Source organism: Nerophis lumbriciformis, linkage group LG04 (assembly GCF_033978685.3).
Source record: "Nerophis lumbriciformis linkage group LG04, RoL_Nlum_v2.1, whole genome shotgun sequence".
Classification (NCBI taxonomy): domain Eukaryota; kingdom Metazoa; phylum Chordata; class Actinopteri; order Syngnathiformes; family Syngnathidae; genus Nerophis; species Nerophis lumbriciformis.
The window spans coordinates 53,287,003-53,311,243 of NC_084551.2; the positions used below are offsets into that span (position 1 = coordinate 53,287,003).

At 40.4% G+C, this 24,241-nt stretch overlaps 1 protein-coding gene across 3 annotated transcripts in view; it reads left to right on the forward strand.

Annotated features, from left to right (window-relative positions):
• atg5 (ATG5 autophagy related 5 homolog (S. cerevisiae)) overlaps window positions 1-24,241 on the forward strand; it is an 85,723-nt gene that overhangs the window by 45,790 nt on the left and 15,692 nt on the right. For all 3 annotated transcript variants that reach the window (XM_061957218.2, XM_061957210.2, XM_061957226.2), the window contains one exon: window positions 15,755-15,872. In XM_061957218.2, coding sequence (XP_061813202.2) covers window positions 15,755-15,872 — 118 coding nt within the window. The remainder of the gene's footprint in view (window positions 1-15,754; window positions 15,873-24,241) is intronic.

Below are 24,241 nucleotides of genomic sequence, written 5' to 3' on the forward strand. Positions count from 1 at the left end.
GGTGAGAAGCTCTGTCATCCGGGGGGAGCTCAAAGTAAAGCCGCTGCTCCTCCACATCAAGAGGAGCCAGATGAGGTGGTTCGGGCATCTGGTCAGGATGCCACCCGATCGCCTCCCTCGGGAGGTGTTTAGGGCACGTCAATCAATCAATCAATCAATCAATCTTTATTTATATAGCCCTAAATCACAAGTGTCTCAAAGGGCTGCACAAGCCACAACGACATCCTCGGTACAAAGCCCACATACGGGCAAGGAAAAACTCACCCCAGTGGGACGTCGATGTGAATGACTATGAGAAACCTTGGAGAGGACCGCATATGTGGGTAACCCCCCCCCTCTAGGGGAGACCGAAAGCAATGGATGTCGAGTGGGTCTGACATAATATTGTGAGAGTCCAGTCCATAGTGGATCCAACATAATAGTAAGAGTCCAGTCCATAGTGGGGCCAGCAGGACACCATCTCGAGCGGAGACGGGTCAGCAGCGCAGAGATCTTCCCAGCCGATGCACAGGCGAGCGGTCCACCCCGGGTCCCGACTCTGGACAGCCAGCACTTCATCCATGGCCACCGGACCTGTGCCCCCCCCCCTCAAGGAAAAGGGGAGCAGAGGAGAAAAGAAAAGAAACGTCAGATCAACTGGTCTAACAGGGGGGCTATTTAAAGGCTAGAGTATACAAATGAGTTTTAAGATGGGACTTAAATGCTTCTACTGAGGTAGCATCTCTAATTGTTACCGGGAGGGCATTCCATAGTACTGGAGCCCGAATAGAAAACGCTCTATAGCCCGCAGACTTTTTTTGGGCTCTGGGAATCACTAATAAGCCGGAGTTCTTTGAACGCAGATTTCTTGCCGGGACATATGGTACAATGCAATCGACAAGATAGGACGGAGCTAGACCGTGTAGTATTTTATACGTAAGTAGTAAAACCTTAAAGTCACTTCTTAAGTGCACAGGAAGCCAGTGCAGGTGAGCCAGTATAGGCGTAATATGATCAAACTTTCTTGTTCTTGTCAAAAGTCTAGCAGCCGCATTTTGTACCAACTGTAATTTTTTAATGCTAGACATAGGGAGACCCGAAAATAATACGTTACAGTAGTCGAGACGAGACGTAACGAACGCATGAATAATGATCTCAGCGTCGCTAGTGGATAAAATAGAACGAATTTTAGCGATATTACGGAGATGAAAGAAGGCCGTTTTAGTAACCCTCTTAATGTGTGATTCAAACGAGAGAGTTGGGTCGAAGATAATACCCAGATTCTTTACTGATTCGCCTTGTGTAATTGTTTGGTTGTCAAATGTTAAGGTGGTATTATTAAATAAATGTCGGTGTTTAGCAGGACCGATAATCAGCATTTCCGTTTTCTTGGCGTTGAGTTGCAAGAAGTTAGCGGACATCCATTGTTTAATTTCATTAAGACACGCCTCCAGGTGACTACAATCCGGCGTGTTGGTCAGCTTTAGGGGCATGTAGAGTTGGGTGTCATCAGCATAACAATGAAAGCTAACACCGTATTTGCGTATGATGTCGCCTAGCGGCAGCATGTAAATACTAAAGAGTGCAGGGCCAAGAACCGAACCCTGAGGAACTCCGCACGTTACCTTAACATAGTCCGAGGTCACATTATTATGGGAGACGCATTGCATCCTGTCAGTAAGATAAGAGTTAAACCACGACAAAGCTAAGTCTGACATACCAATACGTGTTTTGATACGCTCTAATAAAATATTATGATCGACGGTATCGAAAGCAGCGCTAAGATCAAGAAGCAGCAACATAGATGACGCATCAGAATCCATCGTTAGCAGTAGATCATTAGTCATTTTTGCGAGGGCTGTCTCCGTAGAGTGATTTGCCCTGAAACCGGATTGAAAAGGTTCACAGAGATTGTTAGACACTAAGTGTTCATTTAGCTGCTGTGCGACAATTTTTTCGAGGATTTTCGAAATAAAGGGAAGGTGGGACACCGGTCGGTAGTTTACCATGAGGTCAGGATCAAGGTTAGGTCTTTTGAGCAGAGGATGAATAACCGCTTTCTTGAATGCTAGGGGAACAGTGCCAGAGGAAAGTGATAAGTTTATAATATTTAGCACTGATGGACCTAATAATACAAAAAGCTCCTTGATAAGTTTCCCAGGAAGTGGGTCAAGTAAACATGTTGTTTGTTTTATCCCACTTACACGCTGTAATAGTTCCTCTAATGTTATTTCATCAAAAAGAGAGAGACTATTTTGTATTGCAGTATCCGTCGTAGATACAGTTGTATCTGTGTTCATAGAACCCAGTTGTAGCTGGGATGCGTTGTCTTTAATCTCCTTTCTAATGAGTTCAATTTTCTTATTAAAGAAATTCATAAAGTCATCTGCCGAGTGGGTGGAGCTATTGGGAGGAGTCCCTTGTTGGGTTAGCGATGCTACTGTACTAAACAAAAATTTAGGGTCGTTTTTGTTGAGGCGGATGAGATTTGAGTAATATTTAGCTTTAGCTAAGGTAAGCATGCGTTTATACGATATTAAACTATCACTCCATGCTTGATGGAAAACCTCAAGCTTGGTCGCGCGCCATTTGCGTTCCAACTTTCTACATGATAATTTATGAGCTCTGGTTTCCTCTGTAAACCATGGGGTGCGCCTTTTAGGGGCCCTTTTTTGTTTTAGCGGTGCTATACTATCAATGGTTTTGCGCAGGGCATTGTCAAAGTTGTTAGTGAGGTTATCAATAGAGCCGACATAATTTGGGAATGGTGCCATTACCGAAGGCAGTAGGTCAGCAAGAGTCATCGTTGTGGCGGCATTAATGTTGCGGCTGCTATAGCAGTTATTATTATTATTAGTTTGTTGACAATGAGTCAGAACTTCGAATTTTATAAGGTAATGATCGGACATTACTTTAGTACACGGGAGTACCATAACTTTGGAGGTGGTGACACCCCTGACCAGCACTAGATCTATCGTATTGCCGTTGCGATGCGTAGGTTCATTTATTATTTGTGTAAGACCACAGCTATCAATTATAGTCTGGAGCGCCACGCACTGAGGGTCCGATGGGGTATTCATATGGATATTAAAGTCCCCCATTATGATTATATTGTCTGCGTGCGTCACTAGATCAGCAACGAACTCTGAGAATTCATTAATAAAGTCCGAGTAGGGCCCTGGGGGGCGGTAGATAACAGCCATATCGAGAGGCAGCGGTGCGACAGACCTCATAGTAAGCACCTCAAACTATTTGTATTTATTATTTAGGTTAGGGGTAAGGTTAAAGTTTTCATTGTATATTAGTGCGACCCCCCCACCCCTTTTAAGGGGACGGGCAATATGCGCATTCGTATAGTTAGGAGGAGATGCCTCATTTAGCGCAAAAAATTCGTCTGGTTTGAGCCAGGTTTCGCTAAGACCAATGACGTTAAGATTGTTGTCTCTAATGACCTCATTAACTAATAACGTTTTGGGAGACAATGATCTTATGTTTAAAAAGCCCATATTATAAGTATTGGGCTGTTTTGACGAGTTTTTGTTTAAATTATCCGTAGTAGAAATATTAATAATGTTGCGTTTATTATACGTAGTGCACTTTAAATAGTTTCGACCATATCTAGGAATTGATACGACGGGAATTTTCAGATTGTTTGCTTGATGCTGCGATCGACTGAACGCATCATGATTTGCCACCTCAGTAGAATGCATATCTACCCCGGACACATTCACAACAGAAAACACATTATGTGAGTTGTGTGTTATTCTAAGAAAATTGCTATGCGTACAGGAATTATCCAGCCTGGCGCTGGCTAGTTCTAGCTTAACTGACTCCTCACCCGGACTAGCAGGCTCTGTAATTGCCTGTGACCGGGCTTGCTCTAGTGTAGTTAGTCAAATGTGACTTAAACAGTAGTCTATATTCTTAGACAGGATGATGGCGCCTTCCTGGTTAGGGTGAAGGCCGTCCCTCATCAGCAAGCCTGGTTTGCCCCAGAAAGAGGGCCAATTATCAATAAACGTTAGTCCCTGTTGTCTACAGAAGCTAGCCAGCCACTTGTTAAGCGAGACTAATCTGCTATATCTCTCATCATTGCCTCTCGCAGGCAGGGTAGGAGGCCACGGGGAAGACCCAGGACACGTTGGGAAGACTATATCTCCCGGCTGGCCTGGGAACGCCTCGGGATCCCCCGGGAGGAGCTGGACGAAGTGGCTGGGGAGAGGGAAGTCTGGGCTTCCCTGCTTAGGCTGCTGCCCCCGCGACCCGACCTCGGATAAGCGGAAGAAGATGGATGGATGGATGGATGGATAATATACTGTAATATTTGTTGCAATATTATCGGACATCTCTAGTGACAACATAGTCAAACTAGTCCCACACAAAACTTCCACAAAGCAGAAAAAGCGGGTGGAATTTTCATTTCCCAAATGGAAGAGCTCAGAGTTCAGTTGTAACTTATATTGATTGACAGGTGCGTTCGCCCTCCCCTTTCTTCAGCCATCACTTAGGCGGATTGAATCCCCTCCGCCGTCAATTAGGCCGCATCTTGAGTTCCGCTGTTCTTTTCAGTGAGTGAGAGCGGGCCGCCCAGTTTGGCGACGGCGCTAATGACACCTCGCCCTCTTTGTGTCGCCATGTGCCGCCGTGCCAGCTAAGGTGTCAAGGCAGCTCCAAAGAAAGTGTCTTCATCACCCCGGGAATCAATAGCTCCTTCTTTGTATGGCGGCGCACTTCATTATTCATGGCCGCCTCGTTGAAAAATGCATCCAGTCGCTGTCACTAAGCGCACTCTCCCTGCTCGGGCGTGCGAGCGTCACCCCGCACCAAAAGAGCAGGAGTCAGTGAGTCAGTCTTTCTGTGTAACATGAACGTCACTTTGGCACCTCCTCTGCCACCTTCCCCTCGCCGCTTGGTGCTCAACTCGGCGGTGTGTAGTTACCGCTCGGTCACTCAATCTTGCTGCACACTGGTTTCCTTTTCACGGCTCCATGATTAGACCCGATTGTGTGTCCCTGACACCTCAGCTTGGGTGTCGACAAGGTGCAGCTTGTCCAGCGCCGCCAGGCATGAAGGCCGCGTGGAGCTGGCTCGCCTTAGGCCGTCGCCAATGGAATTGTCCATAACGATGACACAGCAGAACGTTTTAGTTGTGACACAGAATATCCTGTTCAAACTGAATGAACGGCTGAAAACTGTATCACAGTGTAAACATTTTTTATGAGTCGATATATAATTATTGATTTTTTAATAACCTATCATTAATAAGGACCAGGAGAAAAATATATTAAATGTAAGCATTTTTATATATTTATTTTTTTTTTTTTATATTTATATATATATACCGTATTTTTCGGACTATAAGTCACATTTTTTTTCATAGTTTGGCCGGGGGTGCGACTTATACTCAGGAGCGACTTATGTGTGAAATGATTAACACATTAGCGTAAAATATCAAATAATATTATTTATCTCATTCACGTAAGAGACTAGACGTATAAGATTTCATGGGATTTAGCGATTAGGGGTGACGGATTGTTTGGTAAACGTATAGCATGTTCTATATGTTATAGTTATTTGAATGACTCTTACCATAATATGTTACGTTAACATACCAGTTGGTTATTTATGCCTCATATAACGTACACTTATTCAGCCTGTTGTTCACTATTCTTTATTTATTTTAAATTGCCTTTCAAATGTCTATTCTTGGTGTTGGGTTTTATCAAATACATTTCCCCAAAAAATGCAACTTATACTCCAGTGCGACTTATATATGTTTTTTCCTTCTTTATTATGCATTTTCGGCCGGTGCGACTTATAGTCCGAAAAATACGGTATATAAATTAAATTGTATATTTTATTTTATTTTTTTATTCATGTATCGTATTTTTCTTAAAAATCCTTTCATTTTCTCAAAACTCGACAGTGTGCCTTATAACCCGGTGCGCCCCTAACATACGGAAACATTTTGGTTGTGCTTACCGACCGCGAAGCAATTTTATTTGGTAAAAGGTGAAATGATAAGTGTGACCAGTAAATGGCAGTCAAACATAAGAGATACGTTTAGACTGCATAATGATGGCAGTCACACATAAGAGATACGCGTAGACTGCAAAATGATGGCAGTCACACATAAGAGATATGTGTAGACTGCAAGATGACTCAAGTAAACAAAACCAACATTTTATATGATCGATTAAAAATATAGAACATTACACACTGCGCTAAAAAAATCTATCAAAATGTTTTAGTACGACTTTGGTAAGCTATGAAGCCGCACCGCTTGAAATATTGTCGGCGCATTAAACATACAAATATTACACTGAATTTTATACATTGATTTTTGTTACACTGAATTAAAAAAAAAAAAAAAAATCAGTTACGGAATTTTCCGGACTAAAAGGTCCCTCAAAACTCGACAGTGCGCCTTATAACCAGGTGCGCTTATGTAAGGAATAAGTATGGTTGAGCTTACCCACCTCGAAGCAATTTTATTTGGTACATGGTGGAATGTTGTCTGTCTATCTGTGTTGGCCCTGCGATGAGGTGGCGACTTGTCCAGGGTGTACCCTGCCTTCCGCCCGATTGTAGCTGAGATAGGCTCCAGCGCCCCCCGCGACCCCGAAGGGAATAAGCGGTAGGAAATGGATGGATGGATGGACATGGTGGAATGATAAGTGTGACCAGTAGATGGCAGTCACACATAAGAGATATGTGTAGACTGCAATATGACTCAAGTAAACACCACCAACATTTTATATGTTCCATTGAATATATAGAAAATTACACAGGGCACTAAAAAAAATCTATCAAAATGTTTTAGTACGACTTTGGTAAGCTATGAAGCCGCACCGCTTGATGGATTGTACTGTGCTTCAACATAGGAGTATTATTATGGTGTGTGTATAAGGTAAGACATATTATCTGGTGTTTTGTTTTGCAATATTATGCAAAAGAAACTTTTCTTACCTTCTGGTACCTGCTGATCTGAATTTGGGATCCACATAAGTCATGAAAATTTGCGCGCGTCCGCCTTTGTAGTCCGTGCCGACACCGTAGTCGATAAGCTTCTTCTTTTTCTCTATCTTCTTGTTATGGGACATTCATCCTCCGCTGTTGCCATTTCTAATATAAAGAAGTGTAAAGTTCTTACTTATATCTGTCAATAAACTCGCCATGAAAGCGCTAAAACATACCGGTGTAGTGAGTTTACATTATTCACCCAAGGAACTTTAGTTATTAAAGAGTTCCGGTCGGACGGTTTTTCACGGGACACATTTCCAGCCTTGTTGTTGTTTCCGGATGAGGAGATGCTGCTCCGTTATTGATTGAAGTAAAGTCTGAATGTCATTAAAACAGTTAGCTCCATCTTTTGACACTTCTTCCACTCTCTCCTTGCACGCTACACCGCGACAACAAAGATGACGGGGAGAAGACGCTGCCGAAGGTGAGCCACGTAAATAAGACCGCCCACAAAACAGCGCATCCGGAAGCAACTGTCAGAAAGCGGCTTGAAGATGATGTGTAAAACATCATCTTAGCTCTGCAAATGGGGCCACAACAAGAAGGTTGAAGAACGTTGCACCAGCCAAAGGTGCCGGACTTCAGGTGTGATGCGATTGTTGTTGATGGACTACGTCCCGAGATCTGTTTCTCACATTTCAACTAGGGATGTCCGATAATATCGGACTGCTGATATTATCGGCCGATAAATGCTTTAAAATGTAACGTTGTAAATTATCGGTATCGGTTTAAAAATTATCGGTATCGGTTTCAAAAAGTAAAATGTATGACTTTTTAAAACGCCGCTGTGTACACGGACGTAGGGAGAAATACAGAGCGCCAATAAACCTTAAAGGCACTGCCTTTGCATGCTGGCCCAGTCACGTAATATCTACGGCTTTTCACACACACAAGTGAATACCAGGCATACTTGGTCAACTGCCATACAGGTCACACTGAGGGTGGCCGTATAAACAACTTTAACACTGTTACAAATATGCGCCACACTGTGAACCCACACCAAACAAGAATGACAAACACATTTCGGGAGAACACCCGCACCGTAACACAACATAAACACAACAGAACAAATACCCAGAACCCCTTGCAGCACTAACTCTTCCGGGACGCTACAATATACACCCCCTGGTACCTCCTACCAATACCCCGCCCACCTCAACCTCCTCATGCTCTCTTAGGGAGAGCATGTCCCAAATTCCAAGCTGCTGTTTTGAGGCATGTTATAAAAAAATAATGCACTTTGTGACTTCAATAATACAAACCCTGTTTCCATATAAGTTGTTAGATGTAAATATAAATGGAATACAATGATTTGCAAATCCTTTTCAACCCATATTCAATTGAATGCACTACAAAGACAAGATATTTGATGTTCAAACTCATAAACTTTATTTTTTTTTTGCAAATTATTATTAGCTTAGAATTTCATGGCTGCAACATGTGCCAAAGTAGTTGGGAAAGGGCATGTTCACCACTGTGTCACATGGCCTTTGCTTTTAACAACACTCAGTAAACGTTTGGGAACTGAGGAGACACATTTTTGAAGCTTCTCAGGTGGAATTCTTTCCCATTCTTGCTTGATGTACAGCTTAAGTTGTTCAACAGTCCGGGGGTCTCCGTTGTGCTATTTTAGGCTTCATAATGCGCCACACATTTTCAATGGGAGACAGGTCTGGACTACAGGCAGGCCAGTCTAGTACCCGCACTCTTTTACTATGAAGCCACGTTGATGTAACACGTGGCTTGGCATTGTCTTGCTGAAATAAGCAGGGGCGTCCATGGTAACGTTGCTTTAATGGCAACATATGTTGCTCCAAAACTTGTATGTGCCTTTCAGCATTAATGGTGCCTTCACAGATGTGTAAGTTACCCATGTCTTGGGCACTAATACACCCCCATACCATCACACATGCTGGCTTTTACACTTTGTGCCTAGAACAATCTGGATGGTTCCTTTCCTCTTTGGTCCGGAGGACACGACGTCCACAGTTTCCAAAAACAATTTGAAATGTGGACTCGTCAGACCACAGAACACTTTTCCACTTTGTATCAGTCCATCTTAGACGAGCTTAGGCCCAGCGAAGCCGACGGCGTTTCTGGGTGTTGTTGATAAACGTTTTCGCCTTGCATAGAGTTTTAACTTGCACTTACAGATGTAGCGACCAACTGGAGTTACTTACAGTGGGTTTCTGAAGTGTTCCTGAGCCCATGTGGTGATATCCTTTACACACTGATGTCGCTTGTTGATGCAGTACAGCCTGAGGGATGGAAGGTCACGGGCTTAGCTGCTTACGTGCAGTGATTTCTCCAGATTCTCTGAACCCTTTGATGATATTACGGAGCGTAGATGGTGAAATCCCTAAATTCCTTGCAATAGCTGGTTAAGAAAGTTTTTTTTTAAACAGTTCAACAATTTGCTCCCGCATTTGTTGACAAAGTGGTGACCCTCGCCCCATCCTTGTTTGTGAATGACTGAGCATTTCATGGAATCTACTTTTATACCCAATCATGGCACCCACCTATTCCCAATTTGCCTGTTCACCTGTGGGGTGTTCCAAATAAGTGTTTGATGAGCATTCCTCAACTTTATCAGTATTTATTGCCACCTTTCCCAACTTATTTGTCACGTGTTGCTGGCATCAAATTCTAAAGTTAATGATTATTTGCAAAAAAAAAAAAAGTTTATCAGTTTGAACATCAAATATGTTGTCTTTGTAGCATATTCAACTGAATATGGGTTGAAAATGATTAGCAAATCATTGTATTCCGTTTATATTTACATCTAACACAATTTCCCAACTCATATGGAAACAGGGTTTGTAAATATGGCAGTGCCATGTTGGCATTTTTTTTCCATAACTTGAGTTGATTTATTTTGGAAAACCTTGTTACATTGTTTAATGCATCCAGCGGGGCATCACAACAAAATTAGGCATAATAATGTGTTCATTCCACGACTGTATATATCGGTATCGGTTGATATCGGTATCGGTAATTAAGAGTTGGACAATATCGGAATATCGGCAAAAAAGCCATTATCGGACATCTCTAATTTCAACCTTCGAAAGTATTAGAAACCACTTTTGATGCAGAGTGTTCTACTTTGGCCAAGTCGAAGGGAAACTTTGAGGAAGGGAAGAATGTCGATGAACTTCGACCTTTTGAGGAAGAATCATCGTGTGTTCGATGATACACGTGAATCATGTAATCATTCCCGCCAAGTGTGACCTTGAGGCTGAGCCAGTGTTTTGTTTTTTTTCTGCCGCCCGGGCCAACGAGCGGGCTGATGGCTTCCAGACTTGATTGTGATCAGGGAAATACGCCCACATCTCACATCTGCACAGATTGCTCACTTCCAATCAGCTCTTTGGTTACGTGCGTCCACTCACCATTTATCAGAAACATGTCGACTCTTCTTTGGGTTTCCCCGCCTTGCCGTTTATCTTTCCAGTTATCCCGGCTATCGATGTCACATGCGGAATGAGTCGTGCGCAAGCAGGATCGTACTCGGATCAACAGGTGCACACCAGCCCTGGTCCAACAACAAATCACCTTGTGTGTAGGAATGTTTCCATCAGGGTTGTTGTTATGCTTGCCGATCCTCATACCGATCATCCATGAGCGAGATTGGCCGATAACGATACTGATCACATGTATTACCGGAAATGTTTTAATGTATTTATGGTGAGTACTATTGGCCGTCTAACAATATATACATTATGTAAACTACTTCCTTATTCTCTTTTATTACATACAATTATTTGATTAAAACAGAGTCAATAGTACAATATAACTAAGCAAAAGCATCAACTACAATGCAAAAACTGAAATCTAAGTAAGATTAAATATCTCAAATAAGGGTGATATTTGCTTATTTTCTGTCTGATTAGATAATTATTCTCACTAAGCAGATTTTATGTTAGTATTTTAAGGGTTTTGGTCCTAAATGATCTCAGTAAGATATTACAGCTTGTAGCTGAGATTTGATGACCTATATCAGGGGTGCTCACACTTTTTCTGCAGGCGAGCTACTTTTCAATTGATCAAGTCGTGGGGATCTACCTCATTCATATATATAATTTATATTTACTTATTTATGAAACATATGTTTTTGTTAACAAGTTAAAGGTGTTTAATGATAATACAAGCATGTTTAACACATATAGTTAATATTGTTAATAAATTAAAGGTGTTTAATGAAAATACAAGTTTGTTTAATACATATAGTTAATATTGTTAACAAGTTAAAGATGTTTAGTGATAATGCAAGCATGTTTAACACATATAGTTAATATTGTTAATAAATTAAAGGTGTTTAATGATAATACAAGAATGTTTAACACATAGTTAATATTGTTAACAAGTTAAAGGTGTTTAAAGATAATACAAGCATGTTTAACACTTATAGTTAATATTGGTAACTTCCTCCCACTTCCAAAGACATGCACCTGGGGATAAGTTGATTGGCAACACTAAAATTGGCCCTAGTGTGTGAATGTGAGTGTGAATGTTGTCTGTCTATCTGTGTTGGCCCTGCGATGAGGTGGCGACTTGTCCAGGGTGTACCCCGCCTTCCGCCCGATTGTAGCTGAGATAGGCTCCAGCGCCCCCCGCTACCCCAAAGGGAATAAGCGGTAGAAAATGGATGGATGGATGGAAGTTAAAGGTGTTTAATGATAATACAAGCATGTTTAACACATATAGTTAATATTGTTAATAAGTTAAAGGTGTTTAAAGATAATACAAGCATGTTTAACACATATAGTTAATATTGTTAATAAGTTAAAAGTGTTTAGAGATAATACAAGCATGTTTAACACATATAGATTCCTTTCTTTCATGAAGACAAGAATATAAGTTGGTGTATTACCTGATTGTGATGACTTGCATTGATTGGAATCAGACAGTGGTGATGATAACGTCCGCATTTTCGAATGGAGGAGAAAAAAAGTCCTCCTTTCTGTCCAATACCACATGAAAGTGGTTGGTTTTTGGCATCTTATTTGTCCAGCTTCCGTACTCCTTTGTATACACTTTACAAGAAATACATTGTCGGCATACTCCGTAGCTTGCTAGCTTGTGCACGCCAGCTTTCTGAGACTCTTATTTTGTTAGCGCAGGCAGGATGAAGCAGAGCTTTTATTGTGCAACTGTGCAGTCGGTCTTTGGAGTTTTGACGACAGGAACGGCGCCAGAGTCTGTTGAAATAAAGTGTTTCTCGCCTTCCAGTCGGTAATTTTAATGAGCTGGCAGCAGCCAGCGTCATCTCACAAGACCCTCGGGTGCCGTGAATGTCAATCAAGTGACGAAAGTGATGTCATAGTGAAGATTTATGATCGCTCATTTTTAGGACTATTTTTTTAATGGCTGGCTGGTGATCGACTGACACACCCTCCGAGATCGACCGGTAGCTCGCGATCGACGTAATGAGCACCCCTGACCTATATTGAGTAAACCATGTTTGAAACTAGAATATCAAGTGTTGCAAAGCTGTGTCATCAACACTCACAAGTATAAAACTACTTTTTTTAAGTAATCATTTCTTACTTCAAGCATGAAAAAAAAATCATGATGCCGAGCGCATATCATTGGGTCAAGAAAATGGCACTAGCATTTACTTCATTTAAGAATATTTTTCAACATATTGAGCAAAAAGATCTATTTTTCTTTTCTACCAAGAAAAGTGCACTTGTTATTAGTGAGAATATTCTTATTTTAAAGGTATTTTTGGGTTCATTGAGGTTAGCTAAATTTACTTGTTTTGGAAAGCCAAATTGTCTTGTTCTATTGGCAGATACTTTTGCTGAGTTCAAATAAAATACCCCTCATTTTTGTATTTTTTTTTTTCACTGACTTTTTGCAGTGTATACTGCAAAAAGTCAGTGTTCAAAAACAAGAAAAAAATAAAATAAAATGAGGGGTATTTTATTTGAACCAAGCAAGATTATCTGTCAATAGAACAAGAAAATTTGGCTTGTCAAGACTTTCCAAAACAAGTAAAATTAGCTAACCTCAATGAACCCAAAAATACCTTAAAGAGGAACATTATCACCAGACCTATGTAAGCGTCAATATATACCTTGATGTTGCAGAAAAAAGACCATATTTTTTTTTAACCGATTTCCGAACTCTAAATGGGTGAATTTTGGCGAATTAAACGCCTTTCTATTATTCGCTCTCGGAGCGATGACGTCACAACGTGACGTCACATCGGGAAGCAATCCGCCATTTTCTCAAACACATTACAAATACCGAGTCAAATCAGCTGTTATTTTCAGTTTTTTCGACTGTTTTCCGTACCTTGGAGACATCATGCCTCGTCGGTATGTTGTCGGAGGGTGTAACAACACGAACAGGGACGGATTCAAGTTGCACCAGTGGCCCAAAGATGCAAAAGTGGCAAGAAATTGGACATTTGTTCCGCACACTTTACCGACGAAAGCTATGCTACGACAGAGACGGCAAGAATGTGTGGATATCCTGCGACACTCAAAGCAGATGCATTTCCAACTGGACTGGACACATCAGCTTTCAGGAAAAGAGAGCGGATGAGGGTATGTCTACAGAATATATTAATTGATGAAAATTGGGCTGTCTGCACTCTCAAAGTGCATGTTTTTGCCAAATGTATTTCATATGCTGTAAACCTAGTTCATAGTTGTTAGTTTCCTTTAATGCCAAACAAACACATACCAATCGTTGGTTAGAAGGCGATCGCCGAATTTGTCCTCGCTTTCTCCCGTGTCGCTGGCTGTCGTGTCGTTTTCGTCGGTTTCGCTTGCATACGGTTCAAACCGATATGGCTCAATAGCTTCAGTTTCTTCTTCAATTTCGTTTTCGCTACCTGCCTCCACACTACAACCATCCGTTTCAATACATGCGTAATCTGTTGAATCGCTAAAGCCGCTGAAATCCGAGTCTGAATCCGAGCTAATGTCGCTATAAACTTGCTGTTCTATCCGCCATGTTTGTTTGTATCGGCATCACTATGTGACGTCACAGGAAAATGGACAGGTGTATATAACGATGGTTAAAATCAGACACTTTGAAGCTTTTTTTAGGGATATTGCGTGATGGGTAAAATTTTGAAAAAAACTTCGAAAAATAAAATAAGCCACTGGGAACTGATTTTTAATGGTTTTAACCCTTCTGAAATTGTGATAATGTTCCCCTTTAAAATAAGTATATTCTCACTAATAACAAGTGCACTTTTCTTGGTAGAAAAAACAAATATGAGACCTTTTTGCTCAATATGTTGAAAAATATTCTTAAATTAAGTAAAGGCTAGTGCCACTATCTTGACATAATGATATGTGCTCCGCATTACATTTCTTGAAACCAGCAAACTTATACTAAAAACTAATTTATTGTTCTTAATGGAAAGGCAACAAGGCAACCGCTTGTTACTCTCGGGGTCTCCTAGCCGCTCAGGGAAATCACATGGTCTAAAGATGCATTTTTCCATCGATAACATGACATCATCGCGCCAAGTGCGTGCTCTTTCAGTCAATTAGTTTACATATATACAAATGTTTTTATTGTAATTTTGAAGAATTTTTCTGAATGTGCATGAACTATTTCTGTTCAAAATTGTTACAAATGTCACATGTTAAATGTTTAAATATTAACTGTCAGTTTACTGTACTGTGCCGGTTCTTAACCTTGTGTGAGGTACCGAACCCCACCAGTTTCATATGCGCATTCACCGAACCCTTCTTTAGTGGAAAAAAAAAAGTTTTTTCTTAATTTAATCTTAATTTGTATTAATATTAATCATGAAATGATGTTATTATATTAAAAAAATACTAATAAAGATTTATTTTACAAACAGAAAGTTACAGGAATGTACACATGATCCCATGTTTACATCTCATTGTGCAAAATGTGAATGTTTTAGTGGGACCTAAATGCGATATCTGAAAGGGGTACAAATTATTTCCAAAGCAGGACCCCCCACTTAGTACACAGCTCATGAAAAACAATATTTTTTGTTATTGTCATTGTAAGTGGGCCAAAATATTTATATTAGAAAATAATCTCATGGAAATGACTGCTGTCATTTGATTATAATAAAAAAACATTTAACTTGTTATTTAGTCAGGTTTGGGACTGGTGTGCTGCTGGTGTGGCCACAGTGCATGTGCATTTCTGACGTCGCTCACATGCTGAATGCTCAAGCATATGGAAAATTAGAGGGAACATTGTTTGGGGGTATCCATAATACGCCGACAGAGAGAAGTTTTTATTTACACGATGAGTCAGGTGTGTCTTGACCTCCGTAGTGGAGGCTCCGTCGAACCCCTGAGGCCGACTCCCCGAACCTCTAGGGTTCGATCGAACCCAGGTTAAGAACCAGTGGCGTATCGTTTATTTTTTCGATCGCCGCATCCTTTCGACTTACGTAAAGTTGACAAATTGACTCAACCCTGGTTTTGTTCATGTGCGTCATCGCTTGACTGCCTTGTCGAAGAAGCACAAGGGATGAGAGAAGCTGCAAAGAAAGAGAAGCTTCATCACTTATTTACACGCGGCTACTACTTCATGGAATACACTTTGCACAACGCAATAAGAGTAAACACAATGCCAATACAATAATGCTCACTGAGACATATTTACTGAGAAACATGTTTATTATTGTGCTTGTAGTTAGAAAAATAGTATGAATCTATTGCTGTGACACACAAATATTAATATCTAGATTATTATTATTAATGCTGTACATTGCATTTACTGATCCTTTCATTTGTTGCAGACGACAAGCGACCGGCCCTTCATCCAGAAACTGTTCCGTCCCATTTCCCCTGAAGGCAACGCTCACACGTTCGGTGACCTGCTGAAGGAGATGTACGCCGCGGCGATACCGAGTCACGGTATGGAACACACGTACACTTCTTAGAAGAATGATAGAAACGCTGTAACTGAGAGTAGTAACACCAGGCACATAGTGAAGCTTGTTGCTTCTTGCACTCGACCACACGGGGCGCTATAGAGGCCCTCTATCGCCTACTACTCATTTTGGCTAAGGGGCCACATAAACCCTTATTGAATGTCAAGTGGGCCAGACCACAACAATCATGACATAATCCATTTTCCTTCGTTTTCATGCAAAGAATTACAAGAACTTTAAGGGAAACTGCACTTTTTGGGGGGAACTTTAACTTTGGAACCTTAAATTCGCAATCCAAGCATCTGTGTCAAGCTCACATATGTTTTCTTTTGTTTTTAAGCATTCTAAATTGTAAATAAACGCTAGCAAAAGTCAGCTAACAATGGAAGTAAGGAGAGTCGTTCCATTCTGCTTAACAGCACTCTAAAAACATCCAAAAGCCTCCATAACTGTTTTATATACACACTGTAAGTACAAATCCCAAAAGCAGTGAAGTTGTCACGTTGTGTAAATGGTAAATAAAAAGAGAATACTATGATTTGCAAATCCTTTTCAACCTATATTCAATTGAATAGACTGCAAAGACAAGATATTTAACGTTCAAACTGGTAAACTTTGTTATTTTTTGCAAATATTAGCTCATTTGGAATTTGATGCCTGCAACATGTTTCAAAAAAGCTGGCACGAGTGGCAAAAAAGACCGAGGAAGTTGAGGAATGCTCATTAAACACTTGTTTGGAAAATCCCACAGGTGAACAGGCTAATTGGGAACATGCGGGTGCCATGATTGCGTATAAAAGCGGCTTCCATGAAATGCTCAGTCATTCACAAACAAGGACGGGGCGAGGGTCACCACTTTGTCAACAAATGCGTGAGCAAATCAACAGTTTAAGAACAACATTTCTCAACCAGCTATTGCAAGGAATTTAGGAATTTCCCCATCTACGGTCCGTAATATCATCAAAAGGTTCAGAAAATCTGGAGAAATCACTGCACGTAGTCACTGCACATTATATGCCCGTTACCTTCGATCCCTCAGGCATCAAAAAGCGACATCAGTGTGTAAAGGATATCACCACATGGGTTAAGGAACCCTTCAGAAAACCACTGTGAGTAACTACAGTTCGTCGCTACATCTGCAAGTGCAAGTTAAAACTCTACTATGCAAAGCGAAAGCCATTTATCAACAACACCCAGAAACGCCGCCGGCTTCGCTGGGCCCGAGCTCATCTAAGATGGACTGATGCAAGAGGAAAAGTGTTCTGTGGTCTGACGAGTCCACATTTCAAATTGTTTTTGGAAACTGTGGACGTCGTATCTTCCGGACCAAAGAGGAAAAGAACCATCCGGATTGTTATAGGCGCAAAGTGTAAAAGCCAGCATGTGTGATGGTATGGGGGTGTATTAGTGCCCAAGACATGGGTAACGTACACATCTGTGAAGGCACCATTAATGCTGAAAGGTACATACAGGTTTTGGAGCAACATATGTTGCCATCCAAGCAACGTTACCATGGACGCCCCTGCTTATTTCAGCAAGACAATGCCAAGCCACGTGTTAGAACAGCATGGCTTCGTAGTAAAAGAGTGCATGTACTAGACTGGCCTGCCTGTAGTCCAGACCTGTCTCCCATTGAAAATGTGTGGCGCATTACGAAGCCTAAAATAGCACAATGGAGACCCCCGGACTGTTGAACAACTTAAGCTGTACATCAAGCAAGAATGGGAAAGAATTGCACCTGAGAAGCTTCAAAAATGTGTCTCCTCAGTTCCCAAAAGTTTACTGAGTGTTGTTAAAAGGAAAGGCCATGTAACACAGTGGTAAAAATGCCCTTGTGACAACTTTTTTTCAATGTGTTGCTGCCATTAAATTCTAAGTTAATGATTATTTGCACAAAAAAAAAAAAATGTGTTTCTCAGTTCGAATATTAAATATCTTGTCTTTGCAGTCTATTCAATTGAATATAAGTTGAAAAGGATTTGCAAATTATTGTATTCTGTTTTTATTTACCATTTACACAATGTGACAACTTCACTGGTTTTAGGGTTTTGTACATATGTATTGTAGTAACATTCATAATAACATGTAATATTTACGTATTTTGCTCATTTTAAGCATATAGTGGCGTATTCATTTCACAGACGCATCACAATGTTTGCTTTTCCCTTCAACAACAACAACACTATTAATCATGGCAGACTTCATGAGAGACAACGATGACTACTTCAGCTTTAGTAGCAATATTGCTAAGTGCTAAACAAGATATACAAACTACGAACACAATAAAACAATCACTTACTGTACAATGTTATTAGCGTCTCTTGTGTTGTTCTTGCCAACTCGGGGTCTAAGTTGGATGTCAAAGTTGACCAACTTCTCCGTTTATGTCCACAACATTGTACTATCCAGGTGAGAGGCATGATATAGAATCCAGAATTAACTTTCACCAACTCGCAGGTGATGCAGCAGCTCATTATGTCAATATAGCAGCATAAGCTCTCTGTGATTGCATCAGCGCTAAAAGTAGTTTGTCTGCGTTAGAGCTTATAATAACAAAATAACGCTAATACTTGTTTAATGTTCAGGTCACGAGATGTAAATGGAGTATTGTTGGTGGTTTTTACGGTAAATGTTTTTAGAGGGCTTTATGAGCATTGTTAGCCACTTCGTATTTGCCGTATTTTACGGCTTAGAATGCTTAAAAAAAGAAAAACAGGTTTAGGGATTGTGAATTATCGGCAAAATTCTCCCAAAAAGTGTAGTTCCCCTTTAAGAAAACATAATTAAAATATTCAGTAGCAATTAGTGATTGCATTGTGTTAAAAAGATCACTTCCTATTTTGTTTATATTTTTTTATTTTTTTTATTATTTTATTTTTTATTTTTTGGCATCGTTTGGATACAAAACAAAAAAACATTATTTTGACATTTAGGGCAGGCAATGGATATATGAAATATGCAAATATGATGAAATGGATGAGAAAGTCTGATGCTGGACGTCAATAAAACCTAAATTACAAAAAAAAAAATTAAACTCGCTTTTAAAGAGAATTAGAAAAAATTCCTGCAGTTTGTCTTGCTAGATTTTGTATTTTGTAGGAATGCAGAATTTGTTTTCGTGCTGTAGGAGCACTTGCATTCAGAGGCGGCGCTACACCATGTTTAGATACCAGTTTCACGTGATAATAACACAAAATGAGGATTGTTATCATCATTAAAAAAAATATATATATATATTCATATATTGTATATTTTCTCGTTTTAGTTGTCCTTGCAAGAATTCATATTTTTTGCCTTGAGTGACGACGAAAATGTTATTGTACTCTCGAGCTTAGACACCAAGCACACAGGTTTCACATAGGAGGCGGTACATTTCTCTTAGAAAACTTAAGTCTCGCTATCCACTTTTCCCCGTTTTGACGAAAACATTTGGCTAATAAAGATGTTTAGTCTGTGTAGGTGAGTAGACACTAAGGTAGCCGACACTTAACTAATAAAAGACACATCAGTGTCTTTTTACTTTAATTACAACAGTGCACCCTAAGTGGATGATTTAGACATTTCATGGTATACTTGCATTTTTTATGCCTGTCAGATGATTAATATTTTTTAAACACATTCATTTTATTTTGAAATTCGGATTATTAATGATTAATCACAGTTCATTACTCACTTGCATATTTAAAATTTGCTGAAGAAAAGACCCCAATATTTGTACACAAAATGCAGTTTTATTGTCAGAAAAGGTCATCCAGGAATGTTTTTAAAGGATTTACTTGGATGCATGTCAATTAGTTGCAATAAACTTGGTAACAGATTTATCTAAAGTTCTTTCAAGCTCAATTTTACAGTGAAACTTGCCAACGAGCACACCAGTCAGAGTCTCCTCGATCATCTTAATGCTTGTACGGGCAAAATACATTGCATGAACAAATTAAGGGTGTAAATAATTAATTCGATATTTTTTTGTGATTAATCGCATGAGTTAACGCGTTAATTTTTGACAGCTCTAATGTCTCACAGCTCCCACCTACAACACTGTCGAGGGTAGAGGAGCGGGCAGTGTCTATCTGATATGCAGATGGACGACAAAAGATCACATGCCAATCGGTAGCTGGAGGCGGGTTTTCACCCAGATAGCCAACATACCTGTGGAGGTGGGGGCTTGGTCGACATTATGCAATCGTATAATTTGCATATTCTGATGGCGCACATATTTTCTTTAAAAAGGCTAAAAAATAATGTTAATTTAAAAATAAATCATCAGTTATTTTGTAAATATTGTTACTATTTCAATAGTTGCTGCTTACTGTGCAATGTACTCTGTTGAGAATTTTTCAAGTTTCTGGGGGCTTTTCCAACCCTTTTAGTGACTTTTTCTTTATTGAAAACAAGCATTTTTTTCTGTCGTTGTGGAAGACTGTACCCGTGTTTCGTCTCTTGCTTGATGTCAGCGACGAACAGCGAGAGCTGCAGTCATACATGCCAACCCTCACGATTTTTCCGGGAGACTCCCGAATTTCAGTGCCCCTCCCGGGGCAACCATTCTCCCGAATATCTCCCGATTTTCACCCGGACCCTGTCATCGCGTCCGCTTTTTCACCATACAAACAGCGTGCCGGCCCAGTCACATGTTGTATGCTGCTTCTGCAGACACACGTGAGTGACTGCAAGACATACTTGATCAACAGCCATACAGGTCACACTGAGGGCGGCCGTATTAACAACTTTAACATTGTTACAAATATGCGCCACACTGTGAACCCACACCAAACAAGAATGACAAACACATTTCAGGAGAACATCCGCACCGTAACACAACATAAACACAACAGAACAAATACCCAGAATTCCTAGCAGCCCTAACTCTTCCGGGCTACAATATACACCCCCGCTACTACCAAACCCCGCCCCCGAACCTTGCCCACCACACCTCAACCTCAGATAATTTTAAGGTTTATGTCAAATTTAAAAGTGAATGCCATTTAGTAAAAAAATAATAATAATGTTTTGATGCACATTTTTGCCTGGCTTTAACGGGCCTCATAAAATAATGTTTGGCGTGCCTGATCTGGCCCTCGGGCCTTGAGTTTGACACCTGTGACGTAAGCAATGCAGCGTGGGCAGCATGTCTGCGATGTAGACATACTTTAACTCGAGATGTCCGATAATATCGGACTGCTGATATTATTGGCCGATAAATGCTTTAAAATGTGATATCGGAAATGATCGGTATCGGTTTCAAAAAGTAAAATTTATGACTGCTGTACGGAGTGGTACACGGACGTAGGGAGAAGTACAGAGCGCCAATAAACCTTAAAGGCACTGCCTTTGCGTGCCGGCCCAATCACATAATATCTACGGCTTTTCACACACACAAGTGAATGCAAGGCATACTTGATCAACAGCCATACAGGTCACACTGAGGGTGGCCGTATAAACAACTTTAACACTGTTACAAATATGTGCCACATTGTGAACCCACACCAAACAAGAATGACAAACACATTCGGGAGAACATCCGCACCGTAACACAACATAAACACAACAGAACAAATACCCAGAATCCCTTGCAGCACTAACTCTTCCGGGACCCTACAATATACACCCCCCAGCTACCCCCTATCCCCCCCCCCCCCCCCCGAACCCCGCCCACCTCAACCTCCTCATGCTCTCTCGGGGAGAGCATGTCCCAAATTCCAAGCTGCTGTTTTGAGGCATGTTAAATAAAATAATGCACTTTGTGACTTCAATAATAAATATGGCAGTGCCATGTTGGCATTTTTTTCCATAAACTGAGTTGATTTATTTTGGAAAACCGTGTTACATTGTTTGATGCATCCAGCGGGGCATCACAACAAAATTAGGCATAATAATGTGTTAATTCCACGACTGTATATATCGGTATCGGTTGATATCGGAATCGGTAATTAAGAGTTGGACAATATCAGATATCGGCAAAAAAGCCATTATCTGACATCTCTAATTAAAACATGTAATGATCAAATGCATAGGCAATTGTGCAATAATATCATGAGGTGATTATACGTTTACATAACTGCTGTCAAATTATATTTTTACAATAAGATGCATCACATTTGAATTTCGAATGATCATTATTTATTTATTTATTTTTTTGTCCTGTCCAGCTACTCAGGCAAATCATATACAAACCCCGTTTCCATATGAGTTGGGAAATTGTGTTAGATGTAAATATAAACGGAATACAATGATTTGCAAATCCTTTTCAACCCATATTCAATTGAATGCACTACAAAGACAAGATATTTGATGTTCAAACTCATAAACTTTATTATTTTTTTGCAAATAATAATTAACTTAGAATTTAGTAGTTGGGAAAGGGCATGTTCACCACTGTGTTACATCACCTTTTCTTTTAACAACACTCAATAAACGATTGGGAACTGAGGAAAGTAATTGTTGAAGCTTAGAAAGTGGAATTCTTTCCCATTCTTGTTTTATGTAGAGCTTAAGTCGTTCAACAGTCCGGGGTCTCCGCTGTCGTATTTTACGCTTCATAATGCGCCACACATTTTCGATGGGAGACAGGTCTGGACTGCAGGCGGGCCAGGAAAGTACCCACACTCTTTTCTTACGAAGCCACGCTGTTGTAACACGTGCTGAATGTGGCTTGGCATTGTCTTACTGAAATAAGCAGTGGCGTCCATGAAAAAGACGGCACTGAGATGGCAGTAGATGTTGTTCCAAAACCTGTATGTACCTTTCAGCATTAATGGCGCCTTCACAGATGTGTAAGTTACCCATGCCTTGGGCACTAATGCACCCCCATACCATCACACATGCTGGCTTTTCAACTTTGCGTCGATAACAGTCTGGATGGTTCGCTTCCCCTTTGGTCCGGATGACACGATGTCGAATATTTCCAAAAACAATTTGAAATGTGGACTCGTCAGACCACAGAACACTTTTCCACTTTGCATGAGTCCATCTTAGATGATCCCGGGCCCAGAGAAGCCGGCGGCATTTTTGGGTGTTGTTGATAAATGGCTTTTGCTTTGCATAGTAGAGCTTTAACTTGCACTTACAGATGTAGCGACAAACTGTATTTAGTCACAGTGGTTTTCTGAAGTGTTCCCGAGCCCATGTGGTGATCAATCTCAATCTCTAAAGGTAGAGATTGATGTCGGTTTTTGATACAGTGCCGTCTGAGGGATCGAAGGTCACGGTCATTCAATGTTGGTTTCCGGCCATGCCGCTTACGTGGAGTGATTTTTCAAGATTCTCTGAACTCTTTGATGATATTATGGACCGTAGATGTTGAAATCCCTAAATTCCTTGCAATTGCACTTTGAGAAACGTTGTTCTTAAACTGTTTGACTATTTGTTCACGCACTTGTGGACAAAGTGGTGACCCTCGCCCCATCCTTTCTTGTGAAAGACTGAGCATTTTTTGGGAAGCTGTTTTTATACCCAATCATGGCACCCACCTGTTCCCAATTAACCTGCACACCTGTGGGATGTTCAAAATAAGTGTTTGATGAGCATTCCTCAACTTTATCAGTATTTATTGCCACCTTTCCCAACTTCTTTGTCACGTGTTGCTGGCATCAAATTCTAAAGTTAATGATTATTTGTAGCATATTCAACTGAATATGGGTTGAAAATGATTTGCAAATCATTGTATTCCGTTTATATTTACATCCAACACAATTTCCCAACTCATATGGAAACGGGGTTTGTAATAATACAGAAATGACAATGAACATTATTACACTATAAATGGAGTAATACAAATACCAATAGAAATAGCACTATTGATAATGAATAATAACAATAATTACCTCTATTATCAACAATACAGTTGTTCAAATGCAACAATACATACATGTAATGATAACTTCAAATACAAAAGAAAGCAGATACATGGAGGGGAAGAAAGAGAAGCCAACTATATTAACCTTGTAGATTGTTATAGTAACAATTATCATGATTAATCACAGGTTATTAACCACATGTATCATTTAAATTGATTTTAAGAAACGCAGTCTAAAGGCAGCCATCACTGCGTTGTGGCTCTCAATGAAAACGAGTTTGACACCCTCGGATTACATCATCACAACATCCGGTTTCGGCGGCGCTGTTCGCATCTGATCTTTTCGCATCAGATTCAGGCCACATCAGCAGGTAGGCTGAATCTGGTTGGAATCAGATCGTTTCACACGTGACTGCAGTCTAAAGGGAAATGAGTCCTGAATGCACCTTTTTTGTCATCTTTGGGCAAGCGACGTCATTTGCGTGCGCGGGGAAAGACGCAGCCGGCCAGCGGAAGTGGACATGTCATCACAACATTCGCTTTCGGTAAGCAAAGTT